Source organism: Perna viridis, chromosome 7, assembly GCF_037379345.1.
Source record: "Perna viridis isolate PV_CMFRI_1.1 ecotype Kerala chromosome 7, ASM3737934v1, whole genome shotgun sequence".
In the NCBI taxonomy this organism is placed as follows: domain Eukaryota; kingdom Metazoa; phylum Mollusca; class Bivalvia; order Mytilida; family Mytilidae; genus Perna; species Perna viridis.
Genome location: NC_142451.1, coordinates 42,617,147 through 42,636,424, shown reverse-complemented (window position 1 = coordinate 42,636,424; position 19,278 = coordinate 42,617,147). Strand labels below are relative to the sequence as shown.

Genomic DNA, 19,278 nt, shown 5'->3' with positions numbered 1-19,278 from the left:
CAAATTACACTGAAAGAGAGTCACCAAGGATCCCGAATTGCTTACTACCTACGTGAACATAATCAAAGAGTAGGAGAAAAAAGGTTTTATTGAGAAGGTTTACGAAGACACAACATCAAATAAAACCAACTTTATTACACACAACGCAGTCGAAAAGGATTCCATTGCGACTCCGATACGCATTGTTTATGACTGTGGCTGCTGACTATTGCCTGATCATAAAATTCTTAATTATTGCTAGATGTCAAAGCAACCTACAACAACAGATCTTACAAAAATCATCATGAAGTTTCGACTTAACAAATACACAGTAAGTACAAACATAAAAAAAACATTTTTGCCTATTCAACTGGATGAGGGCGAACACGTTTTCTGTGCCTTAGTAACTCTGTGGATCCCAAAATTGAACTGATCACTTATCGTTTCAAGGCCATCTTCGCTAGCCATAGGTTCCGATCTTGCATCCCCACCTCTTGAAGGCTCTCTCTCAAGGCCGTCTTATTTTTGCTACATGCAGTTCGTTTATCTTTAATGCTTCTATTTTAAAACAACTTTGAGAACTGTCTAGTTTCGTAAGCGAAGAACAGAAAATGATATCCTACGAAAAAGCAAGATCACTCGTGGCGGAGGCCGGATTCAACTTAAGATCGTGGACTTCAAACAATCAATCGCTAAGGAAAATAGTCGACTCAGAAAAGGTGTTAGATGAGGATCCGAAAACTAAAGTTCTTGGATTGCAATGGGATACAACTACAGACAAATTAATTTTTGCGGAACCGATAATCAACTCAACTTTCAAAGGCATCACAAAGAGAGAAATACTGAGCAAGTCTTCGCGCATATACGATCCGCTTGGATATCTAGGACCAATCACCGTAATATCAAAAATTATACTACAAAATTTATGGAAACTTAGAATCGAGTGGGATTCTTCAGGAAGAAATAAATATTTCTAAATATGTAGTGTTATGGGCAAGCTTGTCGATCGATCTACAAAAGGCTGTATCAATGGCATTCTGGATCAAATAGAAAACTACGACTTGAACATTTTCGTTGATTCTAGTATATGAAGCAGTAGCTAACATTACAGAATAGGCTCATATTGCTATAGCAAAGACTCTTTTTTTCACCGTTAAAGAAACTAACCTTGCCTCAATTGAAAGTCATGGCTGCTTTAATCTGTGGTCGCGTGGCTAATCATATTATGGAAACTTTACACCCAAGGAACATCACATACTGGAGCGACAGACAAATTTTTATACATTTGCTCAATATAGAGAGATAATTAAAGCGATTTGTCAAAAATCGAATTGATGAGATAAAGTGTTTGGCAAAACCTGAACAATGACACTACTGTCCTACCGAGGACAATCCAGGAGATTTACAAACCAAGGAATTTACAGCAACAAAGTTTATGGAGAATCGCCTTGGGCTACAAGGACCAGAATGGCTCACCTGTAAAGATAACTGGCTACATGCAATTACATGGAACCTACTAGTGCATTACTGTGCACCGATGATGGAGTCAATGAAACCGAGGGTATCAAGAAGTCGAACACACTTCTAGTGATTGAAAATGTAATGGATTTAAAACGTTACAACACGCTACGAAAATTAACAAGAGTTACCGCTTACGTTAGAGTTTTTAAAACTGTAAACCCACAAATGATAAGAGACCAGCTGATGAATTATCATCACAGGATATACAATATGTGCATCACTTATGGATTCATAGTTGTCATATCTAAACGTATGAAACTGAAATTGAAATTATGAACTCAAAAACTGATAAAAGATCTACGTTGATGAAACAACTCTGACTTTTCTTGAATTCAAATGGATTAATTCGTTATGGTGGGAGGATAAGCAACGCTCAACTGACAGAAACCGCTCTTTATCCGTATTTGATAACGCAGAACCACCCATTAACCAAGCTTATCGTTCGAAATGCACATAAACTCTTGAAACACACTGGAGTATACTTAGTACTGTTACACACTTGAGACAGACCTACTGGATACCGAGCATTGTGGTCGGAAAGTAGTAAATGGATGCTTCATTTGTCGAAAACATGATGGCAAATCATATCAAGCGCAAGATTCATCACCGCTACCAAAGATACGTGGACTTAACGGTGGAGTCATTACTATTGGCTTTCCGTCGATTCACAGCTCGTAAATCACTCCCAAAGACAAGGATATCAGACAACGCGTCCACTTACCTAGCCGCTCAAAAAACTATAGAGAAATTTACAAAATCACCTACAATAGTACATCATGAACGAACTCCTCGTAAAATCTGGAACATCTTGGCAACTTATTCCGAAACGAGCACCATAGTATGGCGGATTCTGGGAATGATTATTTGGTGTGACAGAGTCTTGCTTACGTAAAACACTTAGGCGATCATGTTTATTGCTAGAGATATACAAACAGTCATAATGGAAATTGAAGCTATTATAAACGATCGACCGCTTAACAATATCTCTATAAACAACCCTTGACGCCTTCACATTTACTATACGGATGTCAAATCATTACTTCATTGTACCGAGCAGAGAAAAGGATTCAAACATCAAAGTGGGAAAAGAGACATTTGCAAAAGTGCCATTATTCTTAAGAATACTCTTTTTAAAGTTACCTTCCAGACCTTCCATAGAATTTAAGAAAAAAAACGCATGATTCTGTAAAAAAAACTTCATTTTCAGGAGTTTCCATATCAAACAACCCGCAATGTTTTTCTTGCCGAATAAAGATAAAAAAAACAAAATGTTTTCATCACAAAAACATAATTCACTTTTTAAAAAAAAATTCATTTTCATGGGTTTCCATATCAAACAACCCGCAATGTTTTTCTTGCCGAATAAAGATAAAAAACAAAATATGTTTTCATCACATAATTCACTTTTTTAAAAAAAAACTTACATCGTGGTTGATTTTCCCCTATATTGCTTAAATTGTTGTTTTATAGAACGCGGGAAAATGTATTGTGGAGGTTACTTTTACGCATTACAATTGAAGTAACTTGTTTATTATATCCAACGCAATGTTGGGTCTTTGGTATTTTTGACCCGTTCATGCATCGGTCCTTAGTCCGTCCCATTGTTCGTCAGTACGTCTGCCCATACGTTCGTCATAAAGCCTTTTCAAGTGTGTAAATTTTTGCATGTTAAGAGATGCTCACTAAATTTATTTATGTTGGTTTCCTTTTAGTTGGACAAACATGCAACTACGAATATCGTTGTCGGATGCTACACTAACTAATATTGCTGCAAATAGAAAAGTAAGACAAAATTGAAATTAATGAATGCAAATGTCGAGACTAAAGGCCATTTCTTTCCACTCTTCGCTCGGATTTTAATTAGAAAAACTTTTAATTCTTCAAGAGGTTCGAGGCAAATTATTAATAATTGAAATTCCTTCATTCTTTACTTCAGATTGCTTTTCTGGCCTATTGATTATTTTGAGTTTGACGATTGCCCAATGTGAGACAACGGCTTATGAAACTGTCAAACGTTGTATGCAATAAGGTGCAGTTGTAAAGCGATACAATGCAAAATGTGAATAGAGCCTTTGTATACAATGACAAAATGCATTCGGACAAAGCTAAACTCAAAAGAATTCAAATAAAACTTCTTTTTTATGTTGCTGATAGAATTATCATCAAAAAGACATGTAATTAACCCTTTCGATGTAGAAGGCAAAGTCTCTAAAGATTTCATCAGTGAATTTTGTTCAAAGTAGGACTTAACTATTAATGAACAGCGTTCCAATTTCGCCTCTTAGAACTGAAGCTTCCAAAAACAGTATTTTGGTTACGTTAGTATGACCTTTTTAGGAAGTTCACACAGACATCTGTAGTGTTCTACATTCTTTTTTTCAAATTTAAAATTAATAGCACTAATTTGCCTAAGACAAAGTTTTACTTCTGACCATAATTCACATCAACACCTGTGTTGTCCCCGAAATATTTCGAAGTCTAAAAGAAGCGTATTTAAATGATTTGACTGTTTGCAAAAGTGATTTATATATTTTCAGTAAGAAATCTTTTTTTTCATTTTAGATCGAATAACTCTTCACTTATAGATTTATATGTATGTATTTCGTAAATGGTACACGAAGATGTTCTTATTTGATTTGTTTTTTTTTTCGAATCTGTGTCACGCTAAAGATACACTGGACTTTGAAATGCAAACGAACACAATGGAGTTACGATCTTTTTGAAGGTTTTGTTTTAGAGAAAATGTAAGGCAAAAAATTGTGCTATGCCTTAGATGTAATCAATCTGTTTAGTCATCTATCCAAGTATGTAGTTTCTTCTTTAGTCAGTTTTCTTTTTTTTTACTTTAACTGCTAATAAAGACTTGATTGAGACTGAAGGTTTCGTTTAATTGTATGAGTCTTGTGAAAAACTTTTGTAAAACCTAATATAGTTTGAAGGAATATCATCGAATGCTTCAAATTCAATAAGTAACATTCTTATATATATCATTTGTGCGTGCCTAACAGCATTAATAAATGTGGTGAACATTTTATCAGTTGATGCGGTTAGTTTCTTGTGTGTGACAATTTGGCTTATAATATAATAGATATAATGCCTATTTATGGGCTTTCGTACACGTTTTCGGAGGCGAGTTTATGTATTCAACGAGACTGAAACTCAATCGTGATACGCAAGTGTTATGTCTATTTATGCAATAAATAAAATGAGTCTGGGATAAACACGAAAAAAATTCGGAACACAACTCCACTGCCATTCATTTCAAAGGCTTGTAAAATATTAATTCGAATCATTGATCTTCATTTCGTGAATAAATCGCTTCAATGTTTTCGAAATATGATTAAATAGGACTTGTGGAAGTTCCTGTAGGTTATTTTGATATATATCAATCAAGCAATATAATGTTTTTGCGCTGTTTAAGGGGGTCAACAATAATGTCGTTGCATTTGATTATTTATGGTTAAAATAGTTTTCATCAAGATGTTCTCCTATTTATGACAATGTTTTATATTTCTATCGAGAAGAGATATAATTTAGCACTAACAGTTTCAAATTATATTAGATTGAATCTCATTGTATACTTACGGGCTTTTCGACATGTCTCGCGAGATTTTTAAGAAACGTGACCGTGGGGAACTTTTCCGACCAATCAAATCCTGTGCTATGAGGACTTTTCTTCAAATCCACACCCAAATTAGCCATGTATTAGGTAGGTGTATGAAAAACCTTAACGGGAGGCCTTATTCCTAATTGACACTTACCTAATAGACATATACAATTTGAGTGATATGAACTGTTATTCATTGTAATTTTCAGTTTCATACTTTACACATATTTTGCACATATTTTCTTTCCGCCTTCGCCCCCCCTTTCCAGTATGTCACGAAGACAGTAAACGCGAAATACTACATGTGTATCACTATATTGCACTTTTGTATTGTCGACGTAGGCGGAATTAGAGTTTGAATTAAACGTAAAACATTTAGCAGTATTTATTTTTGGCCATTCCACATTCATGTTTAAAGTCATATTTGTTGTATTACCCTTTCAATGAAGGCGTTGTATCACTTCTTAGAAAATATATCGGTTGTTCAAGACGTTATTGAATGTACAACCAGACTGTCCATGCAAAACACAGCCAAGTAATGTAATATGGTCAATGTCATACCACTATAAATTATTGAAACAATGTTGTTAAACACGGCATAATGTCAGAAAAAAAGGGAATTTTATGTGTATATTATTTTCAGAAAATGAACATTTTTTTTTAATTTGACACGTGACTGTCTATGTCTTTCATTGACAATATTTTATTCATAAAAAACTTAGCCTGCTGAAACATTGAAATTAAATTTCAATATTAGATCACTGTATGATTTAGTAACAAAAATAATTCTTCTAAAGCATGTCAGTTTGTATTCAAAATTTCAATGTAATAGAAAAACAGATTACATGATATGGAAAGAAAGTAAGTTGGATACAAATAAACAGATTTTCAACATATAAGGATATGAATATCATATTCGGCCTAAAGCTGCAGCATAACATATTACTCATTTTACTCTAAATCGTCGTTCAATCTTTTACAGCGAGAACATCAATCAAGTTGGGGAAAGCGCCTTCCAGTTAACCAGCTCTTACTTTTTTAGTGGACTGCATCTAGAACATTCCTTCGATGCATGATCTAATGGCACTTTACTAGATCGTACCTCGAAGTGTCTCAGTAACGGAACCCCAAATCAGTGATTTGTTTGTGTTTCTATTCAATCGAAATGACTGAGACAAATTTATTTTTACATCGCATTACAAATATATGCCAACCCTCTGTTGTGTTCCTCTCTTAACTTAACAATGCTGGGTCCTCAGATTTGTAATCAGACTCAAACTCAGTTTTTGTAGCCATATATAAACATAAACAACTATAATTAATCAAATTTTAACTACTGATAATTACGGAAGAACAATAATTACAGCAAGATATACAAAGATGAAGCATAAGGTTGATTGTTTTGTACGGCATCTTTTTGTAGGATGGTTCTTTTTGTATCACGTACCATTATATGTTTTAATTATAAAGGTCCTGTTGCTCGTCTATATGTGTGCTTCTGTTCTTTAACACATCGTCTTTGATATTCTCCCTTTTTAATCCCACTTCCGTTTGTTAGACATTTATCTAATACGTAATATTTGAAAAATCCTTCCATTTACTTGTATCTATCAACTGCCTCGATTATCTATTTAATATGCAATATCAACCCAACATAGATGAATATTTTGTGTGTTAGTTCATTTGGAGCAGGGTGTCGAGATTTTATACAAAAATGTACTTATGTCCCTATAAGCACGTATTATCATTTGTAAAGAGAAATGTCGTCACTCCTGTATCTGCGTTAAATATCAAGGACTCCTGCTACTGAGTGAATATGAAACCAAAATAACTTTCCTGAAGCATGTTTAATCAAAATTCAAAATTACAACGTAAAAAAGTGAAAAAAAAACACAATTATGCAAAGACAACAGAAGATAATATATAGCTGAATGCTTTGCAGGAAGTTAGATACTGACAAACATTTTTTTTTAAAAACATGGAATGAATATCATGGTCTGCTTTGTCCAGAAACATTTTCACTTGAACTCGTGTTTGTTTCAAAACAATTGTTATATCATTTTGAGTCTAAAGCACTACATGACAGTCTTTATCTCATTAAGAACATCTATCAAGTTTAGTGAAGCGCCTTTAACATCCCGAGTTCCATCTAACCAACTGCTACTGGATGTGTCATAGAATGCATCCAGAACATTCATTGTCCATGGAATACCCTCTTGCTTTAGTCTGCTGGCAAAGAATTTTCCAAAGTTAGTAACTTCAGTCTGGTTCAGAGCTCCTCCTTTGTTATCCCATGGCATCCATGCTCCGAGGTATGTCTTCAACTTATGATGTTTGGTGAAATTTGTTGCATAAAAGATTGCTTGGTTCACGTTTGTTTACCCAACATCAGTTCCGTTTCCTTCCCAATATTTGTGGCTCTTGTTCCCCCTTTTTACATCTTTGTTTGGTCCTGATGCATAAATATGCCATTCTGCCAACATATAATCGTCATCTTTGTAGATATTTTCGTCAATGACGTTGAGACCCTTTGCAGTTTTCTTTGGAGAACCTAATATAATTATCCTTTCCTTGTTGTTTCCACCAGCATTCCTTATCTTTTTTACAACTCTTCTTGTCCAGTCATTGTATTTGTCAGTGTTTTCTCTGAGACTGTTTCTACAGTTGTTGCCACAAACATCGATTCCGAGCTCAGTAAACAAGTTAAAAGAAAGTCTGTAATCAAAGTCTTTAAGTTCCTTAGCAACATCTCTCCACCAGGAGAGATATTTCTTTCTAGCCTTGTCAGTAGCGTACGCTTCAGCTTTATGGTGTATCCAGGAAATAATTGGAGTAACATTCAGGCTGAGAGAATCACTGACAATCGTTTTTAAATTTCTTAAAAAGCTACTCATATCAAAGCCTTTAAGATCAGCACGACATCGGATACGAAGATTTTGAAAACCTTTAGCTGCAACGTCTTCAATGTTAGTTTTTCTGTATTTATCCATAAAGTTCGAAGTTTTCAAGAAGTTTGTAGAGAAACCATGGCCAATCACCTTCTGGTAGTCAGAGGGGCTGATCGGACTTGATGAAGCCATTAGCTCGTGTATACAACATGTCAACAGTACTACAGCTACTAAGATATTCATCTTTATTGCACTTCTGAAATGATATATAAAATAATTTGATAATTTCTAATCAAATAAGTGTTATTTTCCTATACATAAAAGTATCCCAACCATAATAACCCACTCCTCAGTGTAAATGTGGAACATTTTTTATTATTTCAAATTCACTTTTGAGACTCCGGTATCTCAAATCAAGTTATTGACTTTGGCTTAATTGAAACTCCATTCATATCCGTACGAATCCTGGTTCATTTGATTTCCCTATCAAACGGATATTTTCAACAATCTTTCGGAGAACGATAAGAAAAATTTATCATATAATTATTAAGATCTTTCTTTTGAACAATTTCATGTATAAATAAAGGGTAATAATAAAGTAAAAGAATAGTCAAAAGGAATCGTAAAAAATGGCAATATCAATGTAAAATTTGTTACAGAGAGGTGGGTTAAACCAGGATTCAAAGCCAATCGGGAATCCTCAACCTCTCAAGTTACACAAAAGTTATTAGTGTCGCGGAAATGGCCGAGTAGTTCCGGTTGGTTTTAAAGCGTGCAAAAATATCCCGATTCAATCACGGCTAGTAATTTCCGGTATTACAAAATAAACGGATAGCATGAAATTGACACCGATCAAAATTTCAGCAAGATATCGTTCCGTGTTAAACATCACTTGTGGCATGCGTTAAAAATAAAAGATTTTGTTGAATAATGAATAAAAATGCTTTCAGTTTCAATAAAGCTTGTAGTTAAACTTTCTTCGATGGAACAAAAGAACAGACACAGGAATATTTATTGTAAGAGTAATCAAGGGAACCAAAGTTTTAGCGGTAATCAAAAGAATGTAATCCAGGCACAAAGACCAGACATGAAAAACAGACATACACAACAAAGATCATATAGTAACTAAAATCATACATACAAAGTAACAAAAGCAAATGAGCAACGCGGACTCACCTAAAAACTGGGAGCATGGACCAAGTGAACCGGTAGGGTAAGCGTCCTCTGTTTTTCTAGAGACACCCACCGAGTTGCTCATATAAAGTCAAGTCCGGGGTAGACAAAAGAGGAATGGAAAACCATGACCCGTTGAATAAATCAGTTTTCGTGTTGCAGATGGATACACCATAACAGTCCACGAGTTCATGATGACGACCACAAAACTTCTGTAGTGGTGACTTCAATCTTGTAGCAACATACCCCTGAAAAGGACATCCGGATAACAAATAGCAACATCAAGGCAAAAATATCCATCAGAAGTTAACGCAGCGTATAATGTTTGGTTTACTTTGTTTACCATCACGAGAGTTCTATTAATTGAGCTCACATAAATATCAAGAAAGATGGAAACAATGGCAAGGTACAGATATGGTACAGGCTTTTCCAACGACAATGCTTGGTTAAACGAAGTTTTAAGTACCACTCTGTGTAAGAATAAGGCAATGGGTGGCACATCATTTTTTTCTCAAATTGGCCTTTCCTTACTCAAATATATTCAATACATCTGGATAACCATGGAAAAGCGATTTAAATTTATCCTGAAACATCTGTGATGTAGATATTTTTTACTGTTTATAAAAGGAAAAATTGCGGGAAATTTTCCATCGGGCATTTTAACTAAATGGCAAAAAAGACAAACTTTACAAAGACTTTGATGGTTATATCTGGAGATAAAAATGTACAACTACTTGGATAATGCAATGAGAAAGTTTGTAAAATCAGTAGTCTTAAAAGTATATTGATAATATCAAAAAAAAACAACGTTTAATGCATTTTTTTTTTTTGCTAAAAAAAAAATATTCCTCAATAAGATCTTGATATTGGAAATAAATCTTTTTTCAGGCAGACGTATTTTTATAACTTTCGTCCAAAGACGGTGCATTAAGAAGTCAAAAAATGAGTACAAGCTCTGCAGTTTTAACATATTCACTATTTCCATTCTTGTTTTATTAACAAATGGAAACATCATATTACAGCACATAAAAGGAAAATTAATAAATGATAATCGTCTCCTTGTCATATCTTGTACTGAGAAAACTTTTGTTGTTTGTCTAAAAATGACGCGGGGAAAACTGTGTCAGTTGTCTCTTTAATTTATAATTCTGGCGTCGGTTTCACAAAAAGTCGTCAGTGTAGAGTTGATCGTAAGTAATGAAGTCATAACAGAAAATGGCCTTGTGACGTCATAATTTACGATCAATTTCACACTTTTTTTTTAATTCGACGCCGGGAGTATAAATGAACGTAAGCCAATCTCCGAATTTCGGATTGTTAATGGAGAGAAAATATATTGATGCATAAAATCAAAATCGTAGCGTTTTAATTGTCTTGCCTTCAATATTTTGAAGAAATTCCGTTTCATATAATAAATAAACAGATCGAATAGGAGACTGGCACAATTAGTTCGAAGGCCGAAAATTTACCGACAAACGTTTCCATCAGAAGTTAACGCAGCATACATATAATGGTAGGTTAAAATAAACTTACCTAACAGTTCAATATAAAAGAATGAAATATGGTAAAACGTGAATTCTTCCAGAAAAGTTTAATTAAACTATGTCGCAGTCTCTGGCAAAAAAAAGAACATTCTTGTTTATCATGTAGGAACGGAACTGCACTGCCTGCGGAAGTTAAAATTTTGTTGATAGATAAGTGTTCATCCGGTATGGACATAACAAACATACTGTAATTATTCGTATCACATGAAGCATGTGAAATCTTATACGCAGTGGGTTTATCTTTTTTTTCTGACAAATTGATTTGTATAAATGGGCAGTATAATGGTACCCGAAAATCATATTTGGGGTTGAAGAGATGGCAGTGCACGCGAGTTATCTCAGTACAGTTACTATGTCATCCGGAAATTTTTATGTGTGACGTAAAACCGGATCAACGAAGGAATTGGTGTATGGACATGGTGATCACGAAATATACACCGAATTCTATAGTGGGATAAAAAAAATATAGGTATAAAAGAAATTTAACTTAAATTATTGAGAAACTCTCAATATTTTCCATATCCTTTAAAAGGCAAATAGATGTACGACAGGGACAATTTGTTGGTAACAATACTCAAGTTTATTTGATAAACAAATGGGTTAAACCATTAAACCGAAGATCCCGTGCATGCTGTAAATTCCGTTAAACTGCAAAACGATTAAGGTTCAAGGCATTCAATGTGAAGATCCTGCATGATCATCATCGGGTTTATTTTCATCATTTTCGATGTTGCCCTTGTCTTTCTTGCTTTTCCTTGTTTTTGCAGCACTCCTGCGTTTTCTTTTGGCCTCTTTGATATCATTTAGCTACAATTGATTTGAAAAGGAAGTCTTTAAGTCAGTATCAATTACTCAATAAAACGGGTAAGCACTAACCTAAGAGAAACCCGAACTTATTTCAACACACTTTAGATCATGCTAACGAATTTTCAGATTTCGAGACTAGTTGTGATATTTTGTTTGTGTCCTAGGCATGTGTCAATATTCATTTGATTCACAAATCGTTTTATTTTGTAATAAGTGTTCTGGATAATTTGTTCTCCATACACAAGCTTTGTTATTTTGTATATTCTTACTTGATATTGTTGTACGACAATTGTTTGTTACAACACTTGACTTGATTTGATTTGTTTGTTGTTTTTTAAAGCTTGACTAAATTATTATATACGTATATTATGCTTGTTCTACGAAGCATAATATGCTAAAAAAAGGTTAAACTAAAAACAACCCTTCTGTTTTAAAATAATAATTAAGGAGGTAGACCTAGGATAAGGTACATTACTCTAGAAATCAGTAATATGTTTGTGTCACATTTAATTTCATCAAAGCCTTTCAAGCTTTCCTTTGAAACAGAATTAAGTCAGTCTAAGTTACTTTCATGTGTACATGAGATTGATGCATAATGGTGAATACAAACATTCAAATGATTTATAAGTGCTGTGTCCCTTACCCTAGGTCTACCTCCTTAAGCAGAATTAACAAGGAATACAACATAACATAGGCTGGGTATGCTTCATCTACCTAAATAGAATATGCAGCATCATCGCCTGATCTTACATACTTAGACCAAATTAAATTCAATTTCTAACCACTGACAATTTAGTACATGGGCTGAGATAACCCCTCCTCTACATCCCTCACTCATCAATCAAAATATGGTGTAAGTACCCTTATATCTCCTATTTACGCATCATTTTGTCACCAAAAAATAAACTGAAGCATTTTTTAATTCCTTGGCTACTTTTATACCGCGTTGAGGCAAAATTCCTTTTTTATGTTTTTTTTTATTCATCGAACATTTTCTTTCTACAAAACGAGGTAAATTGATATATATAGGTAACAACATATAACCCAATGTCTCAGCTTTACAATGATATCATAAAAAAGTTGCGGTAACATTTAGAATTTTGGATTAAAATCAAATAATGTACCCCTATCCCACCGAAGAATCGCTTGACCTAACATATTTTCAATGTCACAAGCCCTAGAGCATTCATACTTCAGTAAAAATTGCTTATTAGGTATTTGCTGCTTTGTATTGTCACAATTAATACTTATGGGGTTCAAAAAATGGGGTTAAAAAAATGCAAGAAATGGGCTTTTCGATTATCCCGTAAAAAGTCGCATAAATTCAACTCTACAAGTTATTGTGCAAATAAAAACGTCTCAAATTTGGTATTATTCGATAGATAATTTATTTTTCTAAATAAACCACGAAAAAATAATTTTCAAGAAATAATTTTCAAAAATGTTGAAAATATTACCCCCACCCCTAGAAAACTGGCCTCCGTATCAAACAGATTTCTCATTCACAACATACCAACACTGTAAAACTTATATTTTAGGTATTCATAACTAAGATAATGATGTACTTAACATATCTGATCAATTCAGACGCTTAGTTTTCTTTTGTGTTACAATTACTATAAAATCGTAAATTGGTTGATTTTCAGAATTTCAGAATTCCTGCTATATTACCCGTTATTGTCATTTTTTTCAAAATACCATTGTTTAAACAAGATTTTGTGTGATACAGTACATTTTTATAGTGTCTTAGCTTTCGAATGAGCCCTGGTAATCAATATTTGAACTTGTTCAAGTTAAGTTAGGTGAAAATTGCTACCCTTACAAATGAAAAAAATACTTCAACATGAACCACAAAGTTACTTTTTAGTTTATAAACGGTGTAAAATAGAAATGTTGGGTACTATTGTTTTAATTATCGATGTATATGACAAATCTTGACCATTTTAGTTTCAATGTAACAAAGATGAGTTTCTCATAAAAAGGGGAATTTTCAGAATTTTCGTATTTTCGTAAGGGTGGCAATTTTTCACCTAACTTGACTTGAACAAGTTTTTTATTTATTTATTACCTGGGCTCCATTGAAAGCTAAGACACTATATAAATGTACTTGATCATACAAAAGCTTGTTTAAATTACGGTCATTTTATTAATAGGCAATTATGGGTGATATAGAAGAAATTAGGAACTTTTACGCGGTGAAATGGGTCTGTCATTCGAAAATGGTCAGTTTTGTCCATTTCTGGCCATTTTTGCTGCATGCAACAGAAGCAAAATAGGAACCAAAGCACATTCATCCCACAGTATGTACTCCGTGTTGGCTACTGAAGCCAAATAAGGTTCTTTACAATCACGAGTGGGGGTCAGGGGTCCCCTAAAAGGTCACTCGTTGGAAAAAAATGATTTTTTTTTCAATTTTTTGCCTCAATTCGGCCGCAGCACGACAAGGGTTAATAAACTATGGATAGACTTTTTAACTTCATTTTGACTTTTGTGCCTTTGTCGTGGCAGTGAAAGTTAAGAAACAATTACCAGTTTCGTAAAGAATTTCAAACTGAGATTTTCCTCAATTCCTTCCTCAACTCAAATTTCAACAAATCAAATCAAAATTGTAGATTTCAGGAATAACTCAAGGATTTGAGGAAACTTTTACGAAACCCATGCACTAGGTTGGTTTAGTTAACATTTCATATTAGATTTTTCCTCGAATCCAGCTTTTTCATTAATCTGCCCGGAAACATTTGTATTAATATTCAATTTGAGATTATCAATGGATTAGTGCAGGGACACACCTCTTTCTGTAAAGCTTCACACGTCTCCTGGAGCTGCGTAAATTCTGATTCTTCTTTCATGCATAAATACTCCAGCTTAAGGTATTCCTCTGTGAAAGTAAAATGAATTTTATTACATTGAAATACAAGGGGCAAATATAGCAAGATAATATTGATAGGTAAAATTTATGAATATTCAATGAAAACGAGAAACAGGTAACGAAACGTACCGAATGGCCGCTCGTCTTTATAGCTACACCCAAGTACTAGAAACCACGTGGTCAAAAATAATTCATCAGACATGAAATTGATGTCGCTACAATTTGAAATCGAATCCCACGATTGCTATACAAAGCGTCTTGTTCCTATATCGCCTTAGCTGTCAAATTTAATGAATGAAATTATTCCCAAATCACCTTAGTGGTTTTTGGAGTGAACTAATGCGAAATGGGAACTTATGTAAACAGTCTAAGGTTTGTTCGTATAACAATTAAAATTATTTATTAGTGTTGTTTAGTTTATTACCTTTTTTTATTGTAGATTAGTTTTCTGTCTGATTTATTTAAAATGTTATGAACTTTTTTTACATTGTTTTTTTGTTTTTTTGTTTTTTTTTTTAGATTTTCAATTTTAATTGACTGATTGGGTTAGCAAACAAAATTCAACATACTATATTTTTAAACTTTATTCATATCAAATGACTTGTCAATAATCATCCATGAGCACAATTTACATGTAGTAACAAGCACATTTAAAAGCACATAAAACATTCAACAAGTATGAACACGATGAAATATTTGTAAGCATTAATAAATAAAACATTATTCAAACATACGTTTAAAGCAAATAAAAGATAACATTTCAACAATAGTTCATCAATACATTAAGTTCATCAGTACTAAATAATCAGTCAAGCTTCAGGATGTACGACGCTGCGTCTCCATACTGTATGTAGCTCTTCTCACCAGTTGTTAGTTGGGTTTTCAGATGATGGAGTCGGTACTTTTTCTGGGGTTTCCTCTTTCTGCTACCTCATTTGCTGCTTGCTCTTCTTTGAACTTTGCAGTAGTGGAATAGGCAACCTTTTAGATCTGCTGCTGGGAAAGTTTCTACTGTTGCATTGCGTGAGGCACACTCGAAGTCCAGGCATACTGAAGTTGGTGAGAAAATGTGGTTGTGGCTCTGAGATATCTCTTTGAGTAGGGTGAAGAACCTGCAGTAAGTGTCTTTGTCCCTCTTGGGTAGAAGTGTGAAGACTAGTGAAACATTGCTGACCTAACAAAGGCATGTATAGTAAAGATACTGTCAAACATGGGTGGTGATGGGTAGAATGTTCCATCACAGTCTGTCTGCACTGCATAGATGTTGGATGTTCTCTGATGTTGTTAAGATAAGTACAGTCAAACCTCGGTAGCTCGAACTCCAAAGGACCGTTCGAGTTATCGGGAGTTCGAGAAATTGAAGTTCGTATATTTCCGGATTTCTTTCGTTGCCGGTCAGAGTTCGACTTTATCGTTAGAAATTGCTTACTTCCTCCGAAGTTGTGTTAGATTAGGTTACAGACCACCAATTCAACCAATGAGCATTTGGAACGTAGGCAAAATAGTCCTACGCAGAAATTATCCCTGTTCCTCATAGTGCTGTGAAAAAGGTTCTCATCTTATTTAAAAAAAAAATTAAACAGTTTCTGAAAGGAAAAACATTTCTGTACATTTTATAGGTGCATTTTGCTTCTTGTGTTGTGAAGCCTAATCTCCATAATGATTTCTAAATATACCCCTATCTTGTGAAAACACTGGAATTTCCCATGCTATTTATAGACACTTCACTTTCGGTGACCAGTACTGCACTGCAAGTCTGATAATCTCACATGCCATTCTGAGGATTGTGAGCTGACATATGTAAAATCATGCTGATATATAGTCCTCTGCCGGTTAAAGTTAAGGTAAAGTCCAGAGAAGCCACTGCATATTGTGAAATTTGCATAGAAGCCTATGGGAAGTGGAATTAGTGGTTTCTAGCCTAGATTGTGGATCTTTTTCATTCGCTTTCGGAAGATTATGTTGATTTGTGGACATTAAAAATGCTGTGTTTTCTTTTAAAAACGTCCAGAGTGTGGGTACATTGGTCAACAGACGTAAATAATAACTCTAACATCACAAAATATTGGTGCATAAACGGGATATACTTCGGTTGAAGAAGTGTCCATTGTATACATTTTGATGTTCGTGCCATATGCATGTCTGAAACTATGACGCATTGAAAAAGAGTCCTCAAGGTGACGGAGAACTGACTTTGAATTCGAAATTACCATATAAATGTCATAAAGGAATGTACAATTTTCATAAAAAGGCGATTTTTTAAGTCTAGAAGATGGGTTTTTACGAAAATATCAAGATTTTCCAGTTCATTTTATCTGTGGATCAGCAGAAAAAACTGTCTTGAACACAATAGTTAGCACGTACCGACACGTGACTTTTTCTGTATTCACATATCAAAGAAATACACTTATTCAAACGGTTGGTGTATTTTTTTCAATCTAAACACGAACGGCACGCATCCAGTCCGACTAACTTTTCTAAAGACTCTCTTGACTAATGCATGCATGGCGTGTACGCAGATCGGTCGACTAACCTCTCTGAGCCATGAATGACTGAAACGCAGACCTTCTGACTTAACTGCGTCCAACAGCGACAAACTGACTTACCTTTCCAAGCAATACATGACCTGTATGCAGACAGACGGTCGTCGTTCAGAGTATTGTATTGTTGCTGGTAGTAAGCGTGTATACGATCTGCATAGGACTCGATTTCAGCGTTCACCATTTTTCTTTAAAATAAAATGGGAAGTATTTTACATAAAATACAATAATAAACAAGGACTGTCTTTGAAAAAAAATAGCCGACGCAGTAAAATTTTAGTTCTGAGTTTCTACATTTCTTTCAAGAAAATAACACATGGCACGCAATTCAAATTTTCGATAGAGTTTTTGAACGCTATTTCAAGTTTTCGATACCGTTTTTTTTTAACGCCACTAAGTTATCAGTATTTGGCCAACTGGGAAACAGAATTGCGATTAGGTGACTTGCGTTTCCATAGAAGAGCGTCAACGAGGACAAAGGGAAAAAAGCGAAACTATACCGACTGCGTCGGAAAAATGGGCATTATCATGAAATATATACTGCCCATTGGTTACTGTGATAGTTATCTTGATGGAGTCGTAGGCTTGATATTACTAATAATCATTGTCGATAAATACCACCGTTCAACATAAAACGTTAACATATTTTAAAGTTAAGGAACAACTGTCCGAAGGGTAGGCTATTTTAAACATCATTTACTTCAGAACGAATAATAACAAATGTATAATTCGGGACGCACCTACCAAATTTGACAAAAGACATAACAACTATCCAACTAACTATACCTCCTCAAAAAATGCATCGCTATGCCATTATTGTTTTCCAGGTTAACTATTCTGTTGGATGCAAATTGACTTGTACAAATTATCTGTATAGCATCGATATAATGACATCTAAGAATGGACGGAGAACCTGCATGCCAAATGACCGAAGCAAATCCTTCACTTCAATCTTTAATTTTTTCAGAAATGAGTCGTCAGAAATTTCCTATTTTTTGTAATGCTCTACTATTTTTTTCTTATTTTTTCTTCTGGTTTTAGGATTTTATGATCAATTCCTTTTTCTTTTTACAAATGCTTTTATAGGTTCCGATGAACTCAAATGTAGACTTCATTTTTATTTCATAGAAAATAATTCGGAGCCTACCTAAATTGTGTTGTTGGGAAGGTTATTGTTCCTCCCGTAGAGTTGCTCTTTTGGGTTATAGGGCCTTCTATCTGTCCGAAATCATCTCGTCTGTCTCCCCGTCTGTTTCTTCTATTTTTCTTATCGGATCTTCTTTGTTTCCCATTTTTCCCAAATGACCGTCTTTTCACAGGGGAGGAACCAAGATCATATAGGGGCTTAACTGCGTGTAATAAATTGTGAACAATCTGAACATTCTAGGAATAAGTAGCACAAAGATTTCATTTAACTTTCTGTCACACCATAGAAGCTAAAATAATAATGAAACATGACTATAAGGCACAAACGAGGGGTCTGGAATTTTTTCGTTGAGTGAGATTTTCTTTGTTTGTTTGTTTGTTTTTTTTTGTTTTTGTTTTGTTTTGTTTGTTTGTTTGTTTTTTTTTTCGCGCAAAACAGTTATTCGTTTTTTTCAGCATCAACCGGAGTTAAAACTTCTATCTGACAGGCTACATTGTTGAGTAATGGAGAATATTGCATTATATTTTTGTTTCCATGTCAGAGTACAAGCTTTTTTTTTATTTGTGATCATTTTTTTAAATACCAGTCCCCACTCCATTTCTCTCTAATAGAGTGGTTGGTGTCTATATAGTTTCGTGGGTAATGAAGCATAAAATCAAACTATTCGACTCGTCATGCATATATGCGATCTATCTTCAGATTAAATGAAAGAGAGTCAACTCTAGCGGTAAGTCCCGACAGTTTAAAAAGTAGATTTAATTCGAAAATGTGCTGTATGTGACGTCGAGTATAGTGAAGCCAAAGAAAATTCGAATTACCATGTACATAAGTAGTACGTTAAATATCTTTTTCACGCATAAAACGAAAAAAAGAAAGAACATCTCAGTTACCTGATCCAAACTCTTCCTCTCCTGCCTCTTTCATCGCACAATTCAAAATAATTCGATCGATGAAACTGTCCAACATATCATCCTCGACATCGCAACTCTGTATTACTTCTTTTGAATATTTCATAGGATCAACACGAATATTTTCGTCAGCATATGGAGTCAAAGTCCTTATTCGGTAAACGTGTGGATTGTTGTAGTTACCGTCTATCATTCTTGCTCGATTGAAATCTTCTCGATACGACGATTCGTAGCTGTCCATGACTGCTTTCTTGTATTTAGCGTCGTTGTCATCGTCCAGGAAGATGACGTCGAA

General features: G+C 34.3%; 1 protein-coding gene across 1 annotated transcript; it reads right to left on the bottom strand.

Annotated features, from left to right (window-relative positions):
* Positions 1–6,939: 6,939 nt before the first annotated feature.
* On the bottom strand, positions 6,940–19,265 carry LOC148612786 (uncharacterized). Its single transcript, XM_088594524.1, has 6 exons — positions 18,966–19,265; positions 18,076–18,277; positions 16,995–17,116; positions 14,309–14,397; positions 10,702–11,519; positions 6,940–8,251 (listed from the first exon to the last, which is right to left on the bottom strand). Exons 1-5 carry the CDS (start codon positions 19,222–19,224, stop codon positions 11,388–11,390), a joined length of 804 nt encoding a protein of 267 aa, XP_088450650.1. The 5' UTR covers positions 19,225–19,265; the 3' UTR covers positions 6,940–8,251; positions 10,702–11,387.
* Between the last annotated feature and the right edge of the window lie 13 nt (positions 19,266–19,278).